The 19,590-nt window shown below is 27.1% G+C and overlaps 1 protein-coding gene across 2 annotated transcripts in view; it reads right to left on the reverse strand.

The window, feature by feature from the left end:
* Positions 1-19,590, reverse strand: part of Lon (lon protease homolog, mitochondrial) — a 32,507-nt gene that overhangs the window by 521 nt on the left and 12,396 nt on the right. For both annotated transcript variants that reach the window (XM_043047348.3, XM_071178615.2), the window contains exons 11-20: positions 16,534-16,672; positions 14,559-14,681; positions 14,423-14,478; positions 13,409-13,496; positions 12,027-12,149; positions 9,972-10,088; positions 8,245-8,385; positions 6,850-7,015; positions 3,073-3,284; positions 1,513-1,677 (exon numbers count right to left, since the gene is read on the reverse strand). In XM_043047348.3, coding sequence (XP_042903282.2) covers positions 1,513-1,677; positions 3,073-3,284; positions 6,850-7,015; positions 8,245-8,385; positions 9,972-10,088; positions 12,027-12,149; positions 13,409-13,496; positions 14,423-14,478; positions 14,559-14,681; positions 16,534-16,672 — 1,330 coding nt within the window. The remainder of the gene's footprint in view (positions 1-1,512; positions 1,678-3,072; positions 3,285-6,849; positions 7,016-8,244; positions 8,386-9,971; positions 10,089-12,026; positions 12,150-13,408; positions 13,497-14,422; positions 14,479-14,558; positions 14,682-16,533; positions 16,673-19,590) is intronic.

Below are 19,590 nucleotides of genomic sequence, written 5' to 3' on the forward strand. Positions count from 1 at the left end.
TAAATCAAGTTCATTAGCAATTATGAATATCTAAATCAAAAAAAAAAAAAAAAAAAAAAAAAAGAACTACCGCTAATTATTAAGATATGTACACTAACATTTATGAATGAAAGTTTTTCATTGTTTTATCAATAATAGTCTTTAAATTATGTTTTACTTCAAACAGTTGCATTCACACTCAGTCTAATTCTGAATTTGAGTTAAGAGTATGCACAAATTAAAAAGAGCTGAATATTTATACTTATCATAAAAATATAAACATAAAAGATCAGTTATAAACGTTGAAAATAGTTATCAAGGAGTCATTTTTGTATTGTTGAGTTTAATTATTTTATTTTTAATTGAAAAGTGAAACGGAAAATACAAATCATATTTTTCACAAATTCATATTTTTTACATAATTTAACCAAAATAATGTTATTAGAAAATATCTATAATTTAAAAAAAAAAAAATAGATTTATTTTCTTACTGGCATTTTTACTTAAGTAATTTAATAAAAAATAACCATAATATTAAATGAATAATGGATTATCAAATAAATATAATATAATTTCGTATTTAAAAAAAAAAGTCTAAACTCTCAAAATCCTTGTGACCCTTCCACGAAACTAAGGTTCTGAGGAACATTTTTTTTAAAACTGCAATAAAGTGTAAAAGTATGCACTTATTTTTCACTCTTTTATACTAGAAATAAAAGTCAATAAGTGAGATTCTGAAAGAAACACCTTACTGCCTAAAATAAGAAAAGTAAAACCCCTCAAAATTTTATATTTTATAAACTTCTGCAAATTAAAATTTTAAAAAAAAATGTATGATTAATCAATTGTATGCAGAATTATTGCATAAAAAAAGAAATGATGTTATTGCACAACACTAAAACAACCCTACAAATGTATAAAGAAAGAGAAAATATGTAGATGTTTCCTGGTTATGTAAATTTATTTACCTAAAAAAGGGTAAACCTTTTAGTACAATAAGGCACATTGTGTATGATAATAAATATATGAGATACAGGGCTTTGAAGTACAATGACCGTACTGTTTTTCTTATCTTGTCTAATTTGAGGTGCCCTCTGTTTGACAGCAGAAATATATTGAAGGTGTACTAGTTTTATATTAGGATACTTAACATAATGTGGCAAATGTATACATAATGCGGCAAACTCTATTCTTTTTTCTTTTTTTAAGTAGAACTGGTGCACTATTCAAATGAAGCCTCAGTGTATTGTAATGTTGGCCATGAATTTAATAAGACATTTATTTGTTATACAACATATATTATGTAATTGAATCTAGTATGTAAAAGAAGCACAGTAAATATAAACAAAAATGGAATTTATCCTTAGATTGCCTGTACTACTTCTTTACAGCTTTATAATGAAAAAAAAAATCTTGTTTCAATGGTTATTTTAAGGCAATTTATAGAATATGTTAAAATAAGTTTAAGGTAAGCAATGAATAATTCAATCACAACAATAATCTTTTTCAAAAGAAGATAATTAAAAAACTTACAGCGATTGATTTTTCTTTAATACCTCCAACAGGTAAAACTTTCCCTGTGAGTGACACTTCACCAGTCATTGCTGTATTTTGTTTTACAGATTTTCCCAGGGCTAAAGATAATAATGCAGTAACCATTGTGCAGCCAGCACTAGGTCCATCTTTAGGAACTGCACCCTGTAACACAGAAGTTTAAATTTTTTTTAAACCTTATCTTTTACATACATAAATTAATATTTTTTCTCGATATCACATTAAATAATACAGGCTTAACTTTTAACTGTATTATTGGGTGTTATTACATTAATAGATGTAATTAATTTTACAAAAGAAAGTTATATTTCTATATACTCATCAGATCAACAATAATGAAATAGTTCAAAATATTGTGATATTGAAATACGAAAACTGAATTTAATATTTAAAGTACAAATTGAAATTTATCTGCTTGAGATATTAATTATACTTCTATGCAATGAACCTATAGCTTGAAATCTATGAAATAGGCAAGGTTTCAAAGCTTAAAAACCTCTAAGCATTATGGAATCAGCAACTATGCCAGGTGAAATATACCATTCCAATATATTATTGCTTTCTAAGACATGAATTAAAAAATTACATTACATTTTTAAGGGATTACACAACGCATTAGAAATTCGATATGCCGTTTCGTGTCTGAATTATACTTCACAAGGTCATAAACTGGCCATAGATATGAACAGCATGTAATTATTGCTAATGGGGTTTTTTGTAAAGAAAGTCAAACTTTTTTTTCTATATTTTTGACTTTGTCCTTCTTCCCTCTGTCACAACGTAATAACACTTCACTATAACCCTACTTGCTTAGTCACAAGTCATGCTATATTATAAAAACGTATCTATCAGTTCACAAATAAAACACATGTTATAGATAATATTTAAAACTCATTTTTTGACAATTCATTGACAATAAGTTCATTATTGTGCTTTAATGCCATTTGTGAGCATAACAATAATGATTAGATATGTACCTGTTTTAATGAAAAAGGTGAAAAATAATTTTAAAATATTTAATTTGCTGATTTAAATATTTTGATTTGAATCAACTTTCACAATTTCCATAACCCCTCTTCACTAAGTGTGTCATCGTTAATGACTGCCCAAAATATGCACATATTTCCTTAAATATTGAATATAATATTATCATAACAAAGAACTAAAATACTTAATATAAGAAACAATTCAAAATATTACTTTTTATGAAAATAGTGTAACTATAACATAAAAATAAATACAAAACCTGATTCATTTCACATGTTAAAAAACATATATACCATTAATGAGAGAAGACCTAGTTTTTATCAGCAAAAATAATTCAAGTCAAATTTTAATGAGGAGACGATATGGAAAAACACTTTCATCTATACAATATGGGTCTTGATCAAAAAAGAACTCTAATATTTGCTAAAAAAATTTAAGAACTTGTTTCAATATTTTGACACTCATTCTTGTATGAAGCAAAATAATTTTTCAATAAGGGGTAATTACTATTTTTCTACAACTGAACTAAGTTTAAATCTAAAGAATACTTACTTCGGGTACATGCAAATGTAAATGAGCCTTTTGCAAGAACTCATTTTCAGGTTGTTCTTGAAGCAAGAATGACTTAGCAACAGAATATGCAATGTTTGCACTCTCTTTCATGACATCCCCTAAATGTCCAGTGATCTGTAATGAGCCTTCATATTTCTTTTCTTCAATTAAAGGTTTGTACTTAGTAGTTTCTATGTAAAGTGTAGATCCACCTTTAATAAAATGCAATCATAAATGAAGAAAGCACTTTGGACACAACAACTAAAGAATAAGCATTAATAGGAATTCAATAAGGCCAACTCATGTATAAGTATTGATACTGGGCAATTCCAAGAAATTGTCAACTTCTAAGTGAAATTTTTTTTTAATGAATTGCATATTTTAATTTTAAAAATATGTTCAAAAATAGCCAAAGTCTACATATTACTGTTTAATTTTTGATAATTTTAAGTTTTTTGAATCTGGCAGCATTCTAAAGTAATCACATGGCTGACAAGTGAATTCTTCACATTTGTGCTCAAATTGTTTTCTTGAAAAATACTTATAAAATAAAAGAAATGTATCTTTCTTTTGCAATATTTTGATAAAAATATGCATATAGTACAAAATTTAAACATTTAAAACATAGCCTTTAAGTCATTTTAAGTTTAATATATTAAATAAAAGTAACTTTTTTTTGTGTCATTCCGTCACATGTTTTAGTATATTTTTTTAAATAGCAACTGCGTTTTTGAATGAAAATTTGTATATTTTGGAATATAAAGCAGATGTGGCATAAGAATCAATGAGAAATTGTAAAATTCTATGCATTTGATTATTAACTTCCAATAACTAGCATGACGGAATGACACATTTTTGGCGATGGAATGACAAAACGAGTCCTTGAGAAGCTTAGTCAAAAACTAGGGAATTATTTTTTTTTTCAATTAACCTAATGGCTAAAACAGCTGTTGAAGGACAGATAAAATGTTGAAAAAGACCAAGATCCCCATGATATGATGAAGAAAAAAAACAGAAAAAGAAAGGCAGAGAAGAAAGCTTCCGCGACAAAAGTTGGACTTAAAAAACTCATAAGTGCAAACGCTGTTGTGCAGAGATTGTGTAAACAAAGAAAAAATCAAATTCTACCAATCTCTTTACATACAAATAATTTAAATTCCCTATACAAATTCCTGCAGAGTCTTGGTAAAGCCATAAAAAAATTGTACACTCACCATAAAAAAAAATTGTACACTCACTTCCAAAATCACCAATAGAGGCAAAAAAATTAATTCATTATTAATTCAGTATGTGAGAAGTATTTAACATCGAACTCAAAAGAAACTAAGTGAGAAAAGTAATGTTGATGAGCTGTTTAATTTGGTTAAAAAAATTTTACTGTCAAGATGATGTTAGTTACAAGCCCCCAAGTATGAAGGATTCAGTCATGATACAAACTCTGACAGAGTAACAAAGAGTGCAGATGCAATATATACTTATGGCCTTAAAAGAGGCTTTTCATAAAGAAGCATATATTGATGTAAAGTGTGTCTTATCTCATTTTTGTTCTTATTCTTATTTTTGTTAAGTGTATTTCATTAATACCTCACAGCACATGCACCTATAAATACCATGTAATTGTGATATTGTTCTAAAAGGCCAAACAAGATGTTGGCTGCTGTAAAACGGCACATAATATGTAAAAGAATTTTATGATTTCATAAAGTCGAAGCAACAAATCGTTGAAGTTTTGTTTTTGTCCAGCTATTCTATTTAAGAGAGGGCAAAAGAGAATGACTTCAGCTAGACACTTGCTACATTATCATTGCCAGGAACAAGAGACCTGCACTAGATGCTCATGTAGTTGAGAAGCGAATCATCAAAATTGGAATGCTTTCTAATTTTAACCAAAACCAAGTGTATGATTTGAAAAGCCACTGTTTTGAAGAGGAAATGGAAAATATGATTGAGGAGTATGCGATCGGCTCTTTAATCATTGTCCCATACTGCGAAAAAAAAGAAGGCACATTTATATGCAGCGCAAATTACTTTGATAAACAAAGACGATTTAGATGTTAAAGTATTTAAAGAACATTGGACAAAAATTGATTTATACATAAATTTCCTGAGAACGAAGATAAGATGTGACATTGGCAAGTTACATATAAAACCTCTTCTAAAACAACCTAATTTTCAAATTGTTGAAATTTTAACTGATTCTTACGTAAATATTAATTCTGTTTATCTGTTACATTCTGTTTATCATTAACATATTAATAAAACATTTTTTAAATGAAGACTTTCTTCCACTAAACTTTTTGTCATTCCGTCACGGTCATTCCGTCACAGCAAATAGATGTTAATAACTGCTAGCCAACCTGAGGTTAATTTTCCAAATTCACAATTTACATTGCTTACACATTATACTAAAAGTAAAAAATAGTTCAGGAAAATAATAGTTGCAAAATTCACAGAAACTACCAGTTCTAAGCGGCATGCCGAAAGCTTGGTTGCCAAAATGTCATTCCGTCACACAAGTAAAAAGTTCATAAAATTAAAAGTAAAAAAAATACAAAATTCTTTTTTTTTAGTTTATGAATCACATTATACCAATAATAATGATATGCATGAGAAAAAATCATGTTTATTTGAAATTAGATGCACAGAAACTTCAATTAATTGTCATCATGCAAGTCAAAATGTCATTCCGTCACATATGGAATTGCCCTACTGTATTAAATTTTAATTGCATTCTTTTAAGTGAAGGATTAAAAACATTCAAAACAGTTTTTTTAAAACATGTTGTATCGTGTTATGCATTCACATATAGTAACATTATGTAAATTTGAATTACAAAGTAGAATTTTTGAATACAAATTTACATTTAATTGCTTTCAGTTTAAAAAGAAATAAACTGGCAATATAACTGACAAATAAACTATATGAAAAGCATCTAATGCCCTGCTAAAGTAAAATAAAGCAGACAAGAATAAAAGAAACACAAATAAAAAAGTTAAAAAGCAGAGATAAAATATTTTCTTTTCTTCAGTCTATGTCTTGGCACTTGAAAATAATACTAGTTTCTACGACAGAAATGGCAGTTTTATTTTTTTATAAATAAATAAATAAATTATTTTAATTGTTCATCTAAATTTATTATTTGCATTATTTTTTTTTTTACTCTTGCAATAATTAAATTTAACTTCTGGTGCATTATTGAAATACTCGAAAGAATGGTGATAAAAAAAAACTAATAAATAATAATAAAAGTGCGATAATAAATGTTTAATTTCATTATGGGAAGGAAATAAGCATGAGGACAAAACTGCAATAATTGAATCACTGCAACAGTAGAATTTTTTTTTCTCTGTGCTTTAAATTTAATTCTGGTTTAATGTTCACTAGTAAAAGTATTTATACCATTCATTCATAATATATATGAATGGTATTAATAATATCATTCCATAGGAATTCATAAAAGTTTTTTTAACTTGGAAATTTTAGGCACCATTAATTATTGTTAAATGATAATATCTAACAAAGTAAAAAGTTATATTCAATTTAAACAGTTAAAAATTGATTATTAAAAACCATTAAAATATTATTAATTCAAATAAAGAAACCATATGGATAAATTTTTAACGTTTAAATAACTAAAATGGTTTAATGCTCTCACATAATACTTAATAAAAATTTATGCCACAGTTAAGAAAATAGAAAAATTTATAATATAGAGAAAATTTCATTTCTATTGAATAAACTTATACTGTCTAATATAAATGACTTAAAATTTTATACCCATAGCAGTCCAAGCCAATCCCATCACAACACCAGGTGGAGTACTTTCATACAATCGGTCATGTGTAAAAACTGGCTTGCCAACGTAATCTTGTAGGTTTTGATCAGTAATCTCTACTGTAGAAATTTCTTGTTTAACTATACTATATGCAGTCTTCCTAAGAATCTGAAAATGAGAGAGAAACTTAATGCAATACTGAATAATTTTATGAATTAAACAATTAAAATAGGGTTGTCAGTAAAGTACAGTGCTTAATATATGAATAATTCTCTATAAAAGAAATGAATATATATTAGTTTTTCCATAAAAAATAAAACATAAGCATTTGACTTTTTAAGTTGTGAAATTTATAGTAATGTGTTGGGAGAGATGTTTTTCCAACTCAATGCAACAAAACTGGAACTGAAGTAATATTCACAAGATATAAGTTTAATATCATTCATAATGACAAATTATTTAGCGATTGGTAAAAATTATATAATAGTTTTCTTTCTTATAAGGGAAGAAGACACCATTAAGCTGTATTCCAACTCACAATATTTTTTTATTCTATAAAGTGAACAATTTTACAAATATAAAGATGATATGATTTAATTTATGGAATAAACAATAAGTAAATTCAATTAATTCTCTATAAATTACTATGCATTTAATAAACATTATTTCTAAATCTTACATGCTAAAATAGAAGGCAATTATGAACCTTTTTGCTCTAATTTAAAGTAAAAAATTGAAAAAAAAAATGAGAGTATACAGTTGTTTCAAAATTATCAAAGAAATATAATGGATGCCTCACTGATCACATTTGCAAATTTATGGATAGTTTATGTTTTTTTCATTTTTGTACAAAAACATGGCATCAAAATGAAATATATAAGGTAGAAAACATTCTATATTTGAATGGCATTCATTTCAAAGACAGTTAATTGGAGAAGTTAAGATATTTAACTGAAAAATAATTTCTGGAAGAAAAAAAAACCAAAAAGCTACAACTAATTATTAAGTACATAACATTTTTTTAAAAAAAAGAATAGCATTTCTTTCATTGTTTCTGTAATTAGTCGAAATAAAATTTTTAGTGATAAAGAACCAATAAGATGAATGTATTTAAGGGAAAATCTCAACACTTGCTTTTTCATGCTTTAAAATTGATAAAATGCTAATTAGGTACAACTCTTAATTTAAAATAACGAATTATATGGATTACTAATAGACATTAAAAATTTGGAAATGGCTAGAGGATCATCAGTTTAAATACTATTGAGTTAAATGCAAAAAAAAAGAAAATTCTTTGAAGCACACTAAAAAATAAAATAAAATTTAATAGATGTCAAATGAAATGCATAATCTACATAACACACAAACTTACCAATTAATAAAAAATAGTTACTCACTTTTTCAATATGTTTTTGTAAATTTCTAACACCACTTTCTCTACAGTATGCTTTTATTAGTTTTTGCAAAGCATCTTTCTCAATTTTAACTTGTTCATTAGATACACCAGTAGATTCTCGTGCTTGAGGAATAAGATAATTCTAAAAATGAAAGGTAATTTTATCATTATGGAAATATAATTATATTTTCCATAATATAACTCTGCAAGCACTAATATCTGATGGTTACTAATTTTTATTTTATAATAAAAGAATATGGAATATTTAATTTTCTTAACTTTTTAATATTTAAAACTTTAAGTATATATATATAAAACAAAAGATTATTCTCAAATGCCAGAAGTAATGAAAGCTAGGGGAGGGAAGCAATAATAACATTCTATTCTCTGCAAAAAAAATAAAGTATTAAAGAAAGAAACATAATATGATGAAAAATGTCTACATGATTTTTTAAAGAAACAGGAACTCAAAAATATTTCTTTGCCTTCATTTTTAAAAGAGGGTGAAAAATAGTACGGCTGAGAAAAGTGGAATAAAATCATACTTGCCAACATTGGAGAAATAAAGTAACAGAGACTTTACTAGTGACATTTTTTAGACTACATGTATAATTTTGATATATCATGCACAAACATGTAAGTAAAAAATAGAAATGAAAAATTGGAAATGATATAATCACTTACATTAAAGGCAATAAAAATATGTACATAAATCTCAAACTAAAGAAGATTTATTTAAAGCATAAATCATTATTTCTTATACAATAAGCGCTCAATATCAAAATAGTTTTCATAATTTTTAATAAGTTTTATTTTATAGAATTTTCACATATTCATGTTTCGAACATAAGTAGCTGATTTGGCTCTGATTAGGAAATTTTTATTAAAGTTATGTTCATAACAGTTACCAGAAAAATTAGTTTTTATCAAAAGCAGGCGTGAAAAATACCCAACTTTTCATCAGAAAGTGATGAGTGAAACTAGGAAATTTTTTTCCTTTTTACTTAAGCGAAAATGCTCTCGCGGAGAGCAGATCCCTAACATAACATCTGTAATATTTTTGAACTGTTTTCATACAGTTCATTTTCTAGTTGCCCAATTGTCATACACCATCAATAATTCTGAAAACAGAAATATACAATTTTTGTTGACTATCTTTAACAATACAATGCAAACAAACAAAGTTGTTACAAGATTCCTGCAAGTAAATAACACATTTGTTATCAGAGAAAAAACAATTCACTAAATAAACAACTCGCAGTAGCATTCTCCCAAGATATGGTTTAACCCATGAAACAGTGCAAGAGCTGCAGAACTGGCTATAGCGCCATCTGTTGAGGAGTAAGAGAAGTGATTTTACAATTAGTGGATATTAATCGCAAAATTTTTTTAAAAAAAATTTCTTCAAGAAAATACAGAGAAATTTGAGAATATACGGGTAAACGGGAAATATTCATAAAATATGGGAGTTTTCGTTAAAAAAAACAGGAGACTTTACAGGTATGTAAAAGCAATACATGAATAAATTACTGCCATAAGTGTACAAACAAAATATGGATTATTAATATTTGAATAACAAAAATAGGGAAAATATTTATATATTTCTATTTTTTGTCTATTCTATTTCTAAGAGAATTAAGATTGATAGAGAAAAAGCCCCCATAAAGATAGACAAAATGCCCCACACAGAATGGACAGAGTGCCCTTGAGAATATCAACAAGTTTCACCTCAGCAATGGATATTTTTTCTTCAGCAACATATCCTGAAACTTCAATCATTTCCATACGGTCTCTCAAAGGTTCTGGAATGGTATCTGTGACATTAGCAGTACAAATAAATAGGACCTGAAAAAATGAAATGCACAATATCATTAGTTTTAAAAAAATTAAATGTTATTTTCTTAAAAATTATATAGTAATCTTTCTTTAATACAGTGTATTGTAATTAATATGAACTCATAGGAAAAGATATTATTGTTTGACGTATCAAAAGTTTGAATAAACAAAAATATCCAATGACCAAAAAAAAAAAAAATGATAATTACAATAACACACAATTGTATTTAACTATTATTTAATAACAAATAGACCAGTCATAAAATGACTTAATTTTAATGATGATCTATGAATTGGATAACATAATAATAAATTAGAAATTTATAAACTTTATAGATAATAATTATATATGAAGGGTTACATAATTTTAAGTTTAGACACAAATTGACCAAGAGGTAGCTTTTAAGAATAATAAAAACATGATTTTTATTAAGGCAATAAGAAGTTTCTATGTATTGTGCTGTTTTGAAAATTATAGGAACTTCTATAGAACTTATCAAAAATCAAGATTGAGGATTAGATTGTAAAAATATTCCCATAAATAACATCTTATGTCTTTAATATATGTGCTTTCTTATTTAGTTTTCATTTAATAAAATAATTTTTATTTAATTTAATAATTTATGCACTTTAAATTTGCACATAAACTGATGGAACCAAATAAAAATCGGTGATGACTGTTTACTTAAATTGGTTGAATTTCACCTGATTTCTAAAATCTTTGTTTTTTCAAATTAACAATCAAAAATAAGATTTTAATTAGTTTAGAAAGCATTAATTTACAGGATTCTGCGTCTGTCCTATTTGGAACTTTATTACATTCATGTAACATATTTAAAATTACATACTTTAAAACATTGAAAAGTAAAATCTTTAAACTATAAGTTGTGTATGGCACATAAATATTATAGTAAGTAGTGATAAAAAATACATGTAAACTGAACTTTTTTGTTTTGTTTTCTATTGCACGAGATTTTTAACTGGATCTTGAAAATTGTCATGGCACTGATTTCAAATATGTAATCAGTTTCTCTCTTCCAGCTTCAGTTTTGTTTAAATAACATTTTTAGTCAAAATGTACAAGTTTAAAAACATTTATAATAGGGGGGTTGCATAAATGTTGCGACAAACTTCTAGGGCAGTTAGGGCATATTAGAAGGATTAAAATTGTACTGCAACCCATACCCTGAATTCCTATTGCATGCCAATCTGGATTTCTCCTATTATACGTTGTTTTATGTGTGCTCCTGAATAGGTCATTACATGGAAGAGCCCTTATCCACATATGATGACATTTCCAGGCGTGACATTTCCTATACAGTTTTAATCCTGGTGATGTGCCCTAACTCGCCTAAAAGTTTTTCACAACATTTATAAGATATCCCATAAAATATGTTTTTAAACATACATATCTATAGAGAATAGACTAAAAATATTATTTGATTACTTGAAGAAAAAAAATAAAACTGTAGCTTTAAGAACAAAAATAATTTCAGATTTTTGTCCCCACACCCAAATCAGGCAAGATCAAGTATTAGCATAAATGCAACAAAAAATTTGCTCCCCAGTGTCACCATTTCAAGTTTATGAGAAGGGAGATGAATAGGTAATTTATGTTTTTTAAGCATTATTTTCTACATTAATTTTCATTTTTTCTGAGTGTGTTAGGTTACTCATATTTTATGGTTTGCTTTACACCTTCAGTGCATTAAACAAAAGTTAGTAAACATGTTGACATAAATGTGAATTATCCTAGTTTGCAATAACGACGTTCACAAACATTAATATAAAAAGTAATTTTCTTTAAATAATATGATAATGAAATCTGCAATTGTAGGAAGATCTACAGATTCAAATATTGTTTTCATGAAATTTAACTTAGGGATTGGGTATTACTTTAAACAATTGGAAAAAAAAGTTAAGGAAATAAACATAAGTGTAGTTTACTTTTGATAAATCTACAGATACATCCAAGTAGTGATCTAAGAAGTTTGAATTTTGTTCCGGATCTAAAACTTCTAATAATGCAGATGAAGGATCACCTTGATAACCCCGGCCAATTTTATCAACCTAAATTCAGGTTAAATAAAAAATATTAACATAAATATAATGCATAAAAATACAAAATAAAAGTATAACTCAATAACAGAATTTATGAAAAATAATATCAACAATTCTCAAGTCAGTCTGAAGCAAACTTTAAGCATGACATTTTCATACAGAGAAAGTTTTGTTCAAATAAACTTAGAGTGAAAACCTGTCATGTTATCCCCCTTTTAAGTTGATCACCTGTTTATGTTAACAACTATTATCAAGAACTGAAATAAACCTATATAACAAAAAGGTACAAAATGTTTGTAACCTAATCACCCATATTGACACCAGAAAATCTTTATCATTCATGTATTAGAATTTCTTTAAATTCCTAAAAGAGTACAAAGGAAGAAAAAAAGAAAAGAAAATGCAAAAGGATTATATAGTACTACATAAAAGCCTTTGGAAGTTCATCTTATGGAATATCTATGAAGGCATTTTTATAACAAATATTATTTTGCATATATATGTATAAAAAAAAATTAAAAATGTTGAAACACGTATAATGTTTGCTAATTTTTTATGCATTCTTGTGCATTGACATATAAAGAAATTATTTATAATAAATAACTGGCATTCATTATCATCAATTTAAAAAAAACTAATCAGTTCAATATTAAATCTATGTCAATTTAATACTAAATCTATGTCTGTATGCTCCTTATTGCCAACTCCTCAACCCTGAGGAATTCACAGCGTCGCGGCTTGACACTAACCTAGCTTCCTCCAGCAGCATTGCTTAAAATTTTTGGTTCCCCTTCATTGACTTGGCACTTTACAGCTCCTCATTGATTATTCTCAAGCAGTTAAATGAACAATTTCAACAACAGAAATGGACAATTTCAGAAATAGAAATTGGGCTGTGTGCAAAAATCTTTTAAGTTAATTCAAAGGAAATACTTGAGTACTGAAAAATCATTTTAAAAATTCAAATGAACACATAAAGATGGACGTGTACCTTTATTTCAAATTTTAAAAGTGACCTTAATTTAAAACAATGTGTCACAACTACACACTAACTTTTTGTTTTAATATCTGTTCAGACTAATTTTGGTTTTATTTTACTCAATGTGTTGAAAATAATAAATTTTTGAATAACATTTTACAGTAAATATGTAAAATATTCTCATATCTTTAACAAGTACAAAATAATTCAAATATACACATAAATGAGCAAAGCATAGAAAAACACAAGTAATTTAAATCCATAGAACAACTAGAAATTAAAAACTCACTTCATCAATCAAAATAAGGGGATTTTCTGTTTTAGTTTTCTTCAAACATTGGATAATTTTCCCAGGCATTGCACCTATATAAGTTCGTCTGAAAATAAAAGGGTGTGTAAAAATAAAGTAGTTAAGAAACTTAAAAGGAAGTTTCTAAACTATGGGTGCATAACACAGATCTTAACTTTGAATTTAATTAAACATTTTTTAATTAAATTTTTAAAATTTACAGATTTAATTAATAATCCTGCCTAGTGACAGAAATAAATATAAATTATTGCAAACGTTTTCTATAAATACCTCATAAACATTATTTTTCCTAATCAAAAGGACACCAATTTTGGGTATGGAATTTGGTATGGGTATGCAATTTAGAATTGGAATTGATTCTTCATACATACTATTAAATGAATGAGAATGTTTTTTAAATAATATTTACATGTGCAAATAAAAATAAGAAAATAAAGTTTCAATAAGCTGATTATTTGATAACAACCATAACAAATTTCTTCAATTAATTGTTATATTTTACAGTGAAAAAGATTTTTAGAAAACATAATCTAGAGTTACGATGCATATCCAAATTCAATGATCCAAACAGATGTATTATTTTAACAGAAAATAGATGAAAGTTAGAACTTTAAATTTATTTATTCAAATAATATTTGAAATCTTTTAAAACATTTTCTAAGGATTTAAAAAAATATATATTTTGCAATAGAATGCCATTTTATCCCATATGAAATAGCCAACTTACTGAATCATGTAATGAACACAAGGCAGATAGTTTTTCCCCTGAATTTATTGTTTAAGACAATATGTTGTTCTACAGGTCAATAAAAAAAAACTGCTATAAGGTAAACATTTTTAAATTGAAGAATACTTTGCATAAGTAATAAATATTTAGCACATATAACATAAATATTTATAGAATTTAAAATAAACTATAGTTAATATTTATAGAATACGCCCCACTTCTTTAGATGCACCCAATCTAAAAAAATAATTTAACTAAAAGCATACCTATGTCCTTTTATTTCAGCAATGTCAGTCATTCCTCCTACACTAAATCGATAATACTGCAATAAAAACCAGAAAGTTCACCAGAAATTGAAAATCATGGAATAGTCACATACACTACATTTTAAATTTTACTTACATTTCTATTTAAAGCACGGGCAATAGATTTAGCAATACTTGTTTTACCAACACCTGGTGGACCATGGAAACAAAGTATTTTACCTTGGGTACTTCCTCTTAGTTTGCTTACAGCAATAAATTCCTATTGAAAAAGAGAAATGAATGAAACTCTTATAATTAATAACAATAGAAAATAATACAGTAATGGATTCCCAATGAAAAAAAAAATTATTCAGTATTTATTAAAGTATATAAAACCACAACATTTACTAATCTTAACTGATAAACAGTACTACTTTCATAGTAAATTACCTTGTCACAACCTGTAATCATTAGCTTGTTATAGAATATTTGCTATAGATGCATGTATAAAAAAATGAAGGAAATAACAATAAGAACTAACCCTTAATTGCACCATATAAACAGCATGGCCCTATTAAGTATTTGGTAAAATACTTAATACTTAATAATAATAATAATAATTACATAGTCATATTTGAATTTTTTAAAATTATAATTAATAATTATATTTACCTATCATAATTAATTAATATACGAGAGCATGTACTTAAGTTTTTAGAATCTGGAAACAAAAACACAGCTTTTTTCAGCACAGTCAATTTGTTTATTAAAATTCAAGCATTTACGCGATCGTCTGCATTTATAGAGCATCAAAAGCTGTGAAATTCTATTAACTGAGATTTTTCAAAAGACCTAAGTGTTAAGTAATTATAGAGATGTCGAAGGAATTTTAGAGCCAAAATTTTTCATGAATTTAGACAAGGTTTGACACACAAACAGTGTAGCGATAGAATGAAATTGACGTTTGGCAGTGAAGCACCATCGAAAACAACAATTTACAACTGGTTAAAAGAATTCTCCCGCGGTCGTGAGGATCTCAGTGGTTGAGAGGATCAACCAAGAAATGCTGTGACTCAAAAAACATTGAAGCTGTGAGAAAACTAATTGCTTCTGATTGTCACATGACATATGATGAAATAGAAACATCTTTGCACATTTCAAGGACTTGCGTATATTGAATTTTATATGATCATTTAAAGGTGAGAAAAGTGTGTTCCCACACTTTATTTCACGCTCAAACAGATACTCATGTGAAATGATGCCAGGAAAATCCAAAAAAATTCAACCTCAGGTGCCTCTAAACATGTGTACGATATCATAACATGTGACAAAACCTGGATTTATACTTATGACCCTGAAACAAAACAACTTTCCACTGTTTAGGTATTTCCAGATGACCCAAGGCAGATAAAAGTTGTTCGGTCAAGGAGTGCTTCCAAAAAAATTATTGCATCTTTTTTTGGTAAATCTGACTACATTGCAACCGTTCCTTTGGAGGATTGTAAAACAGTCACTGCTCTTTGGTATATCACTGCTCTTTGGTTTCTTGCCTTAATTAGTTACAGAGGTAAGAAAAAACTACTCAAAACGTCACATCATTTTGCACAAAGACAATGCAAGCTCACACAAAGCTTCGCTAACTATGGATTATTTGAAGCACAAAAAAATTGAATTGATGACTCATTGTCCGTATTCACTGGACTCTGCTCCAAATGACTTCTTTTTATTTCCGTTAATAAAAAATAAAATGCATGGTCAACGTTCTAACAACCCAGAAGAGGCAGTTGTGGCGTATAAATGCCATGTTTCTGCTGTGCCACGTTCAGAGTGGCATAAATGTTTCGAGAATTGGTTTATTTGAATCCAAAAATGTATCAATGCTGCAGGAGAATACTTTGAGAAGCAATAAAACATATACTTTTGGTAAGAAATTATTTCTTGTATTACCTTCTAAAAAAGATACTCATAGTATCTGATGGGAAGTAAGCACGATATATTTCTGGATCATTAAGGGTTAATACAAGAATTTCTCAATTTTTTTAAAATTTTGTTTCTAAAAAAAAAAAAAAAAAAAATTGTGAGATGCCTACAAAAAAACATAAGTATATTAAACAATTGTAGAGGACAGTTACCAAAATTCTTTTCTTCACATCTTCCATCCCATAGTGATCCTCTTCCAGAACTTGAGATGCTCGATCTAAATCCATATTTTCTTCACTAGTTTTTCCCCAAGGTATACTTGTCAACCAATCCAAATAATTGCGAGTAACCCTGTTATTAAAAAATGTTTAAAGATAACGCTTAGAAAGTTTTCTTAAAAAATAGCTTTTTTTTCTATGAAAAATAGTCTAATATTAACTTACTATGATATAATAATAATAATAATCTAATATTATCTATAATCTAATGTTATCTAGCATAATCCAATACTATCCCTACACAATAACATGTCTATTATCTTATATTAACTTACTAACTAATAGACATTATAATATAAACAAATAATTTACGATTTTGCATAATTAAATGCGGTATAATAACAAACTTTTTTAAGTTAGTTTTGTAAATTTAGTAAGAAGGGGATAGGACAGAATGACACAAAATAAAATGGCATAAATAATTGAGACAAACAACATGCAGTGGAAAATCGCAAGTCAAAAGTCATCTAAACTTCGACTAATAGATATTTTTCGTATAATGACCTTTAAGGTATATAAAAATCAAAACATGCGATATACAGCTGAAACGTAAACCTTGGTGTTGTATAGAATTTTGTGTTACATCAATCATTTCTCACAACATTAAACTTACCAGCTAAACATGTTAATATATGTCTGAAACAGTCTATTATTAATGCTTTAAAATAATTTTTATATACAAACACAGTAAACTTCCGATTATCCGTGTTCACGTTTTTTCTTTTTTGCCAATGTTAAACAACATAGGATTTAGAAATGAGATTAAATAAATTCATCGAGATGGAACTATTTTAAAAGTTTTGATAACAACGTTCTAGCAAACATTCATGTTCATTGCCCAGGGTCTACATTTAAACATTGTAGCTTTAACAGCAATACTTAAGTAAAAGCAAGCATTGAAAGGGTGAAAATGACTAGGCCAGTGATTCTCAACCACTGTGCCGCGGCACTTTTGTGTGCCGCCAAATATTAAAAACGATACAATAAAAATTATAATGGTCTTTTTATTATGAGTAAAGTTTAAATTAAAGAAAAGTGTATATATATATATATATATATATATATATATATATATATATATATATATATATATTTATTTTATAATTTTTCCACGCTTTAACCGCGTGAATATCTTTGTCAGCGATTGTCTTGTCTCGGACAATCTCGAAATGAGTTAAAATAAGATGGAAGTGTTTAAACTGTCTTCGACACACAATTTTAAAAAAATGTTGAAATGAGTAGGAAAATTAACGACTATTAAAATTATTAATAACAAAGAAAAGCAAGCTAAATATTAACTTTCAAGCAGAAATAAAAGCTAATCATTAAAGTAAGCTATGCAATTAATAAACAAACTAACAATGGATAACTAAAAAACAAATATATAAAAAACAAACTGACAAAGGATAACTAACAAAAAAAGAAGCTAACAATTAATAATTAGCAAAACGACTAGTTAACAAGAAATCACAAGAAAATAACAGTTAATATAAAAAAAACTAACAGTTAATAGCTATAGAAAACAAGCTAACAATTAATAACTACAAAAAAATTTTAAAAAAAACTGTTACTAACTAATAAGAAATTAGTTGAAAGAAATAATTATTCCTTTAATAAACGTGCTTTTGTAGCACATATTATTTTATTTCACATTCAAAATTATTATCACAAACTATTTAACACAGTGTATTATAGGTAAGTAAACAACTTTTAATCTAATTTTTTTATTGTGTGCCGTCAAATTTCGAAATCGCTGAAAGTGTGCCGCAACAAAAAAAAGGTTGAGAATCACTGGACTAGGCATTCATAAAAAGCCAGGCAAGATGAGTCATGATTTACAGTTGAACTACAAGGGTGGGATGAAGTTCAAATTTCAATGAATAGATTCTGCACCCGTCAAAGCAGTTTCTTCTCCTAGATCATATTGTTGCTATTCAGAGCAATGGTATTTATAGTAATTAAAGAAATGTAGTTTTTTTTTTTTTTTGACTTGCTTTCAAATGCTGAATGGGATGAGCTATCCTCAGTCGTTTGTTTAGTTCACATGTAACACATTCTTGGAACTCTTATCAGTTATAAAATTGATAACTTACAAAAGAGGGTGGTCCCCACACAACACTCATACCCCTGAAGGAAAAAGAATGACACAGGGCCTTGAATTATTCATGGGCTATATGCATGATTTCAGAATTGTTGTCAGTTGTTTATTTTAAGTTTTGTTATTGATAAGAACATCTAAAAATCATGTTTGCACAGTAACTTATTATAAGAACTAATTTATCTGTTCTGAACATCGTTTTGTACATTAATTTTTCAATAGTGCATAAACACCCAAGTTAAACCATCCGATGATTCAATTGTAATGCAAATGATCAAGGAATAAAACATTTAGATCACGCTAAGAAAAAATAAAGTTATGATACAGCTCTATCATATATGGAAGGACAAATTCCATACATAGAGAAACCATGCAAAGCAAAGAACAATAAGCAGTTAAAAATTTTCCAATTGGAATTCGATAATCCCACTGTAGGCTGCTTTATTCCTCCCATCTAAGTCCAAATATGGGACTTGGTACTGTAATAGGTTAGAAAAGTAATTATTTGTCACCTTTTATTTCAGTTCTATTGCTTAAAAATATATTTACATATCCTCCGAAAAGCTGAAACTCTTACTTAAATGATAAATATTTTAAAAACTAAAAAAAGTTAAACTGTAGGATTTTTAATACACGTTGATACATAATTTGTACATGCAAAAAATTATAATACTGTTAAAGTATTAGAAATACATGAGAAAGTCAAAATATTTTTTTAAAAAAAAGAAAAATTCCAAACAAAACAATCCAATAATCTTGATCTAACATTGAAAACATCTGATTACAAATACATATTTATTTTTTACTTAAGTATTATGTTTATCTATAAATACCAAAGCTAAATAAGTCTATAATTATAGCATTAAATATTTCTAAAATTTCTATAAAACAAA

The sequence above is a fragment of the Parasteatoda tepidariorum genome, chromosome 6, assembly GCF_982258835.1.
Source record: "Parasteatoda tepidariorum strain Cologne lab strain chromosome 6, Ptep-v5.0, whole genome shotgun sequence".
NCBI lineage: Eukaryota > Metazoa > Arthropoda > Arachnida > Araneae > Theridiidae > Parasteatoda > Parasteatoda tepidariorum.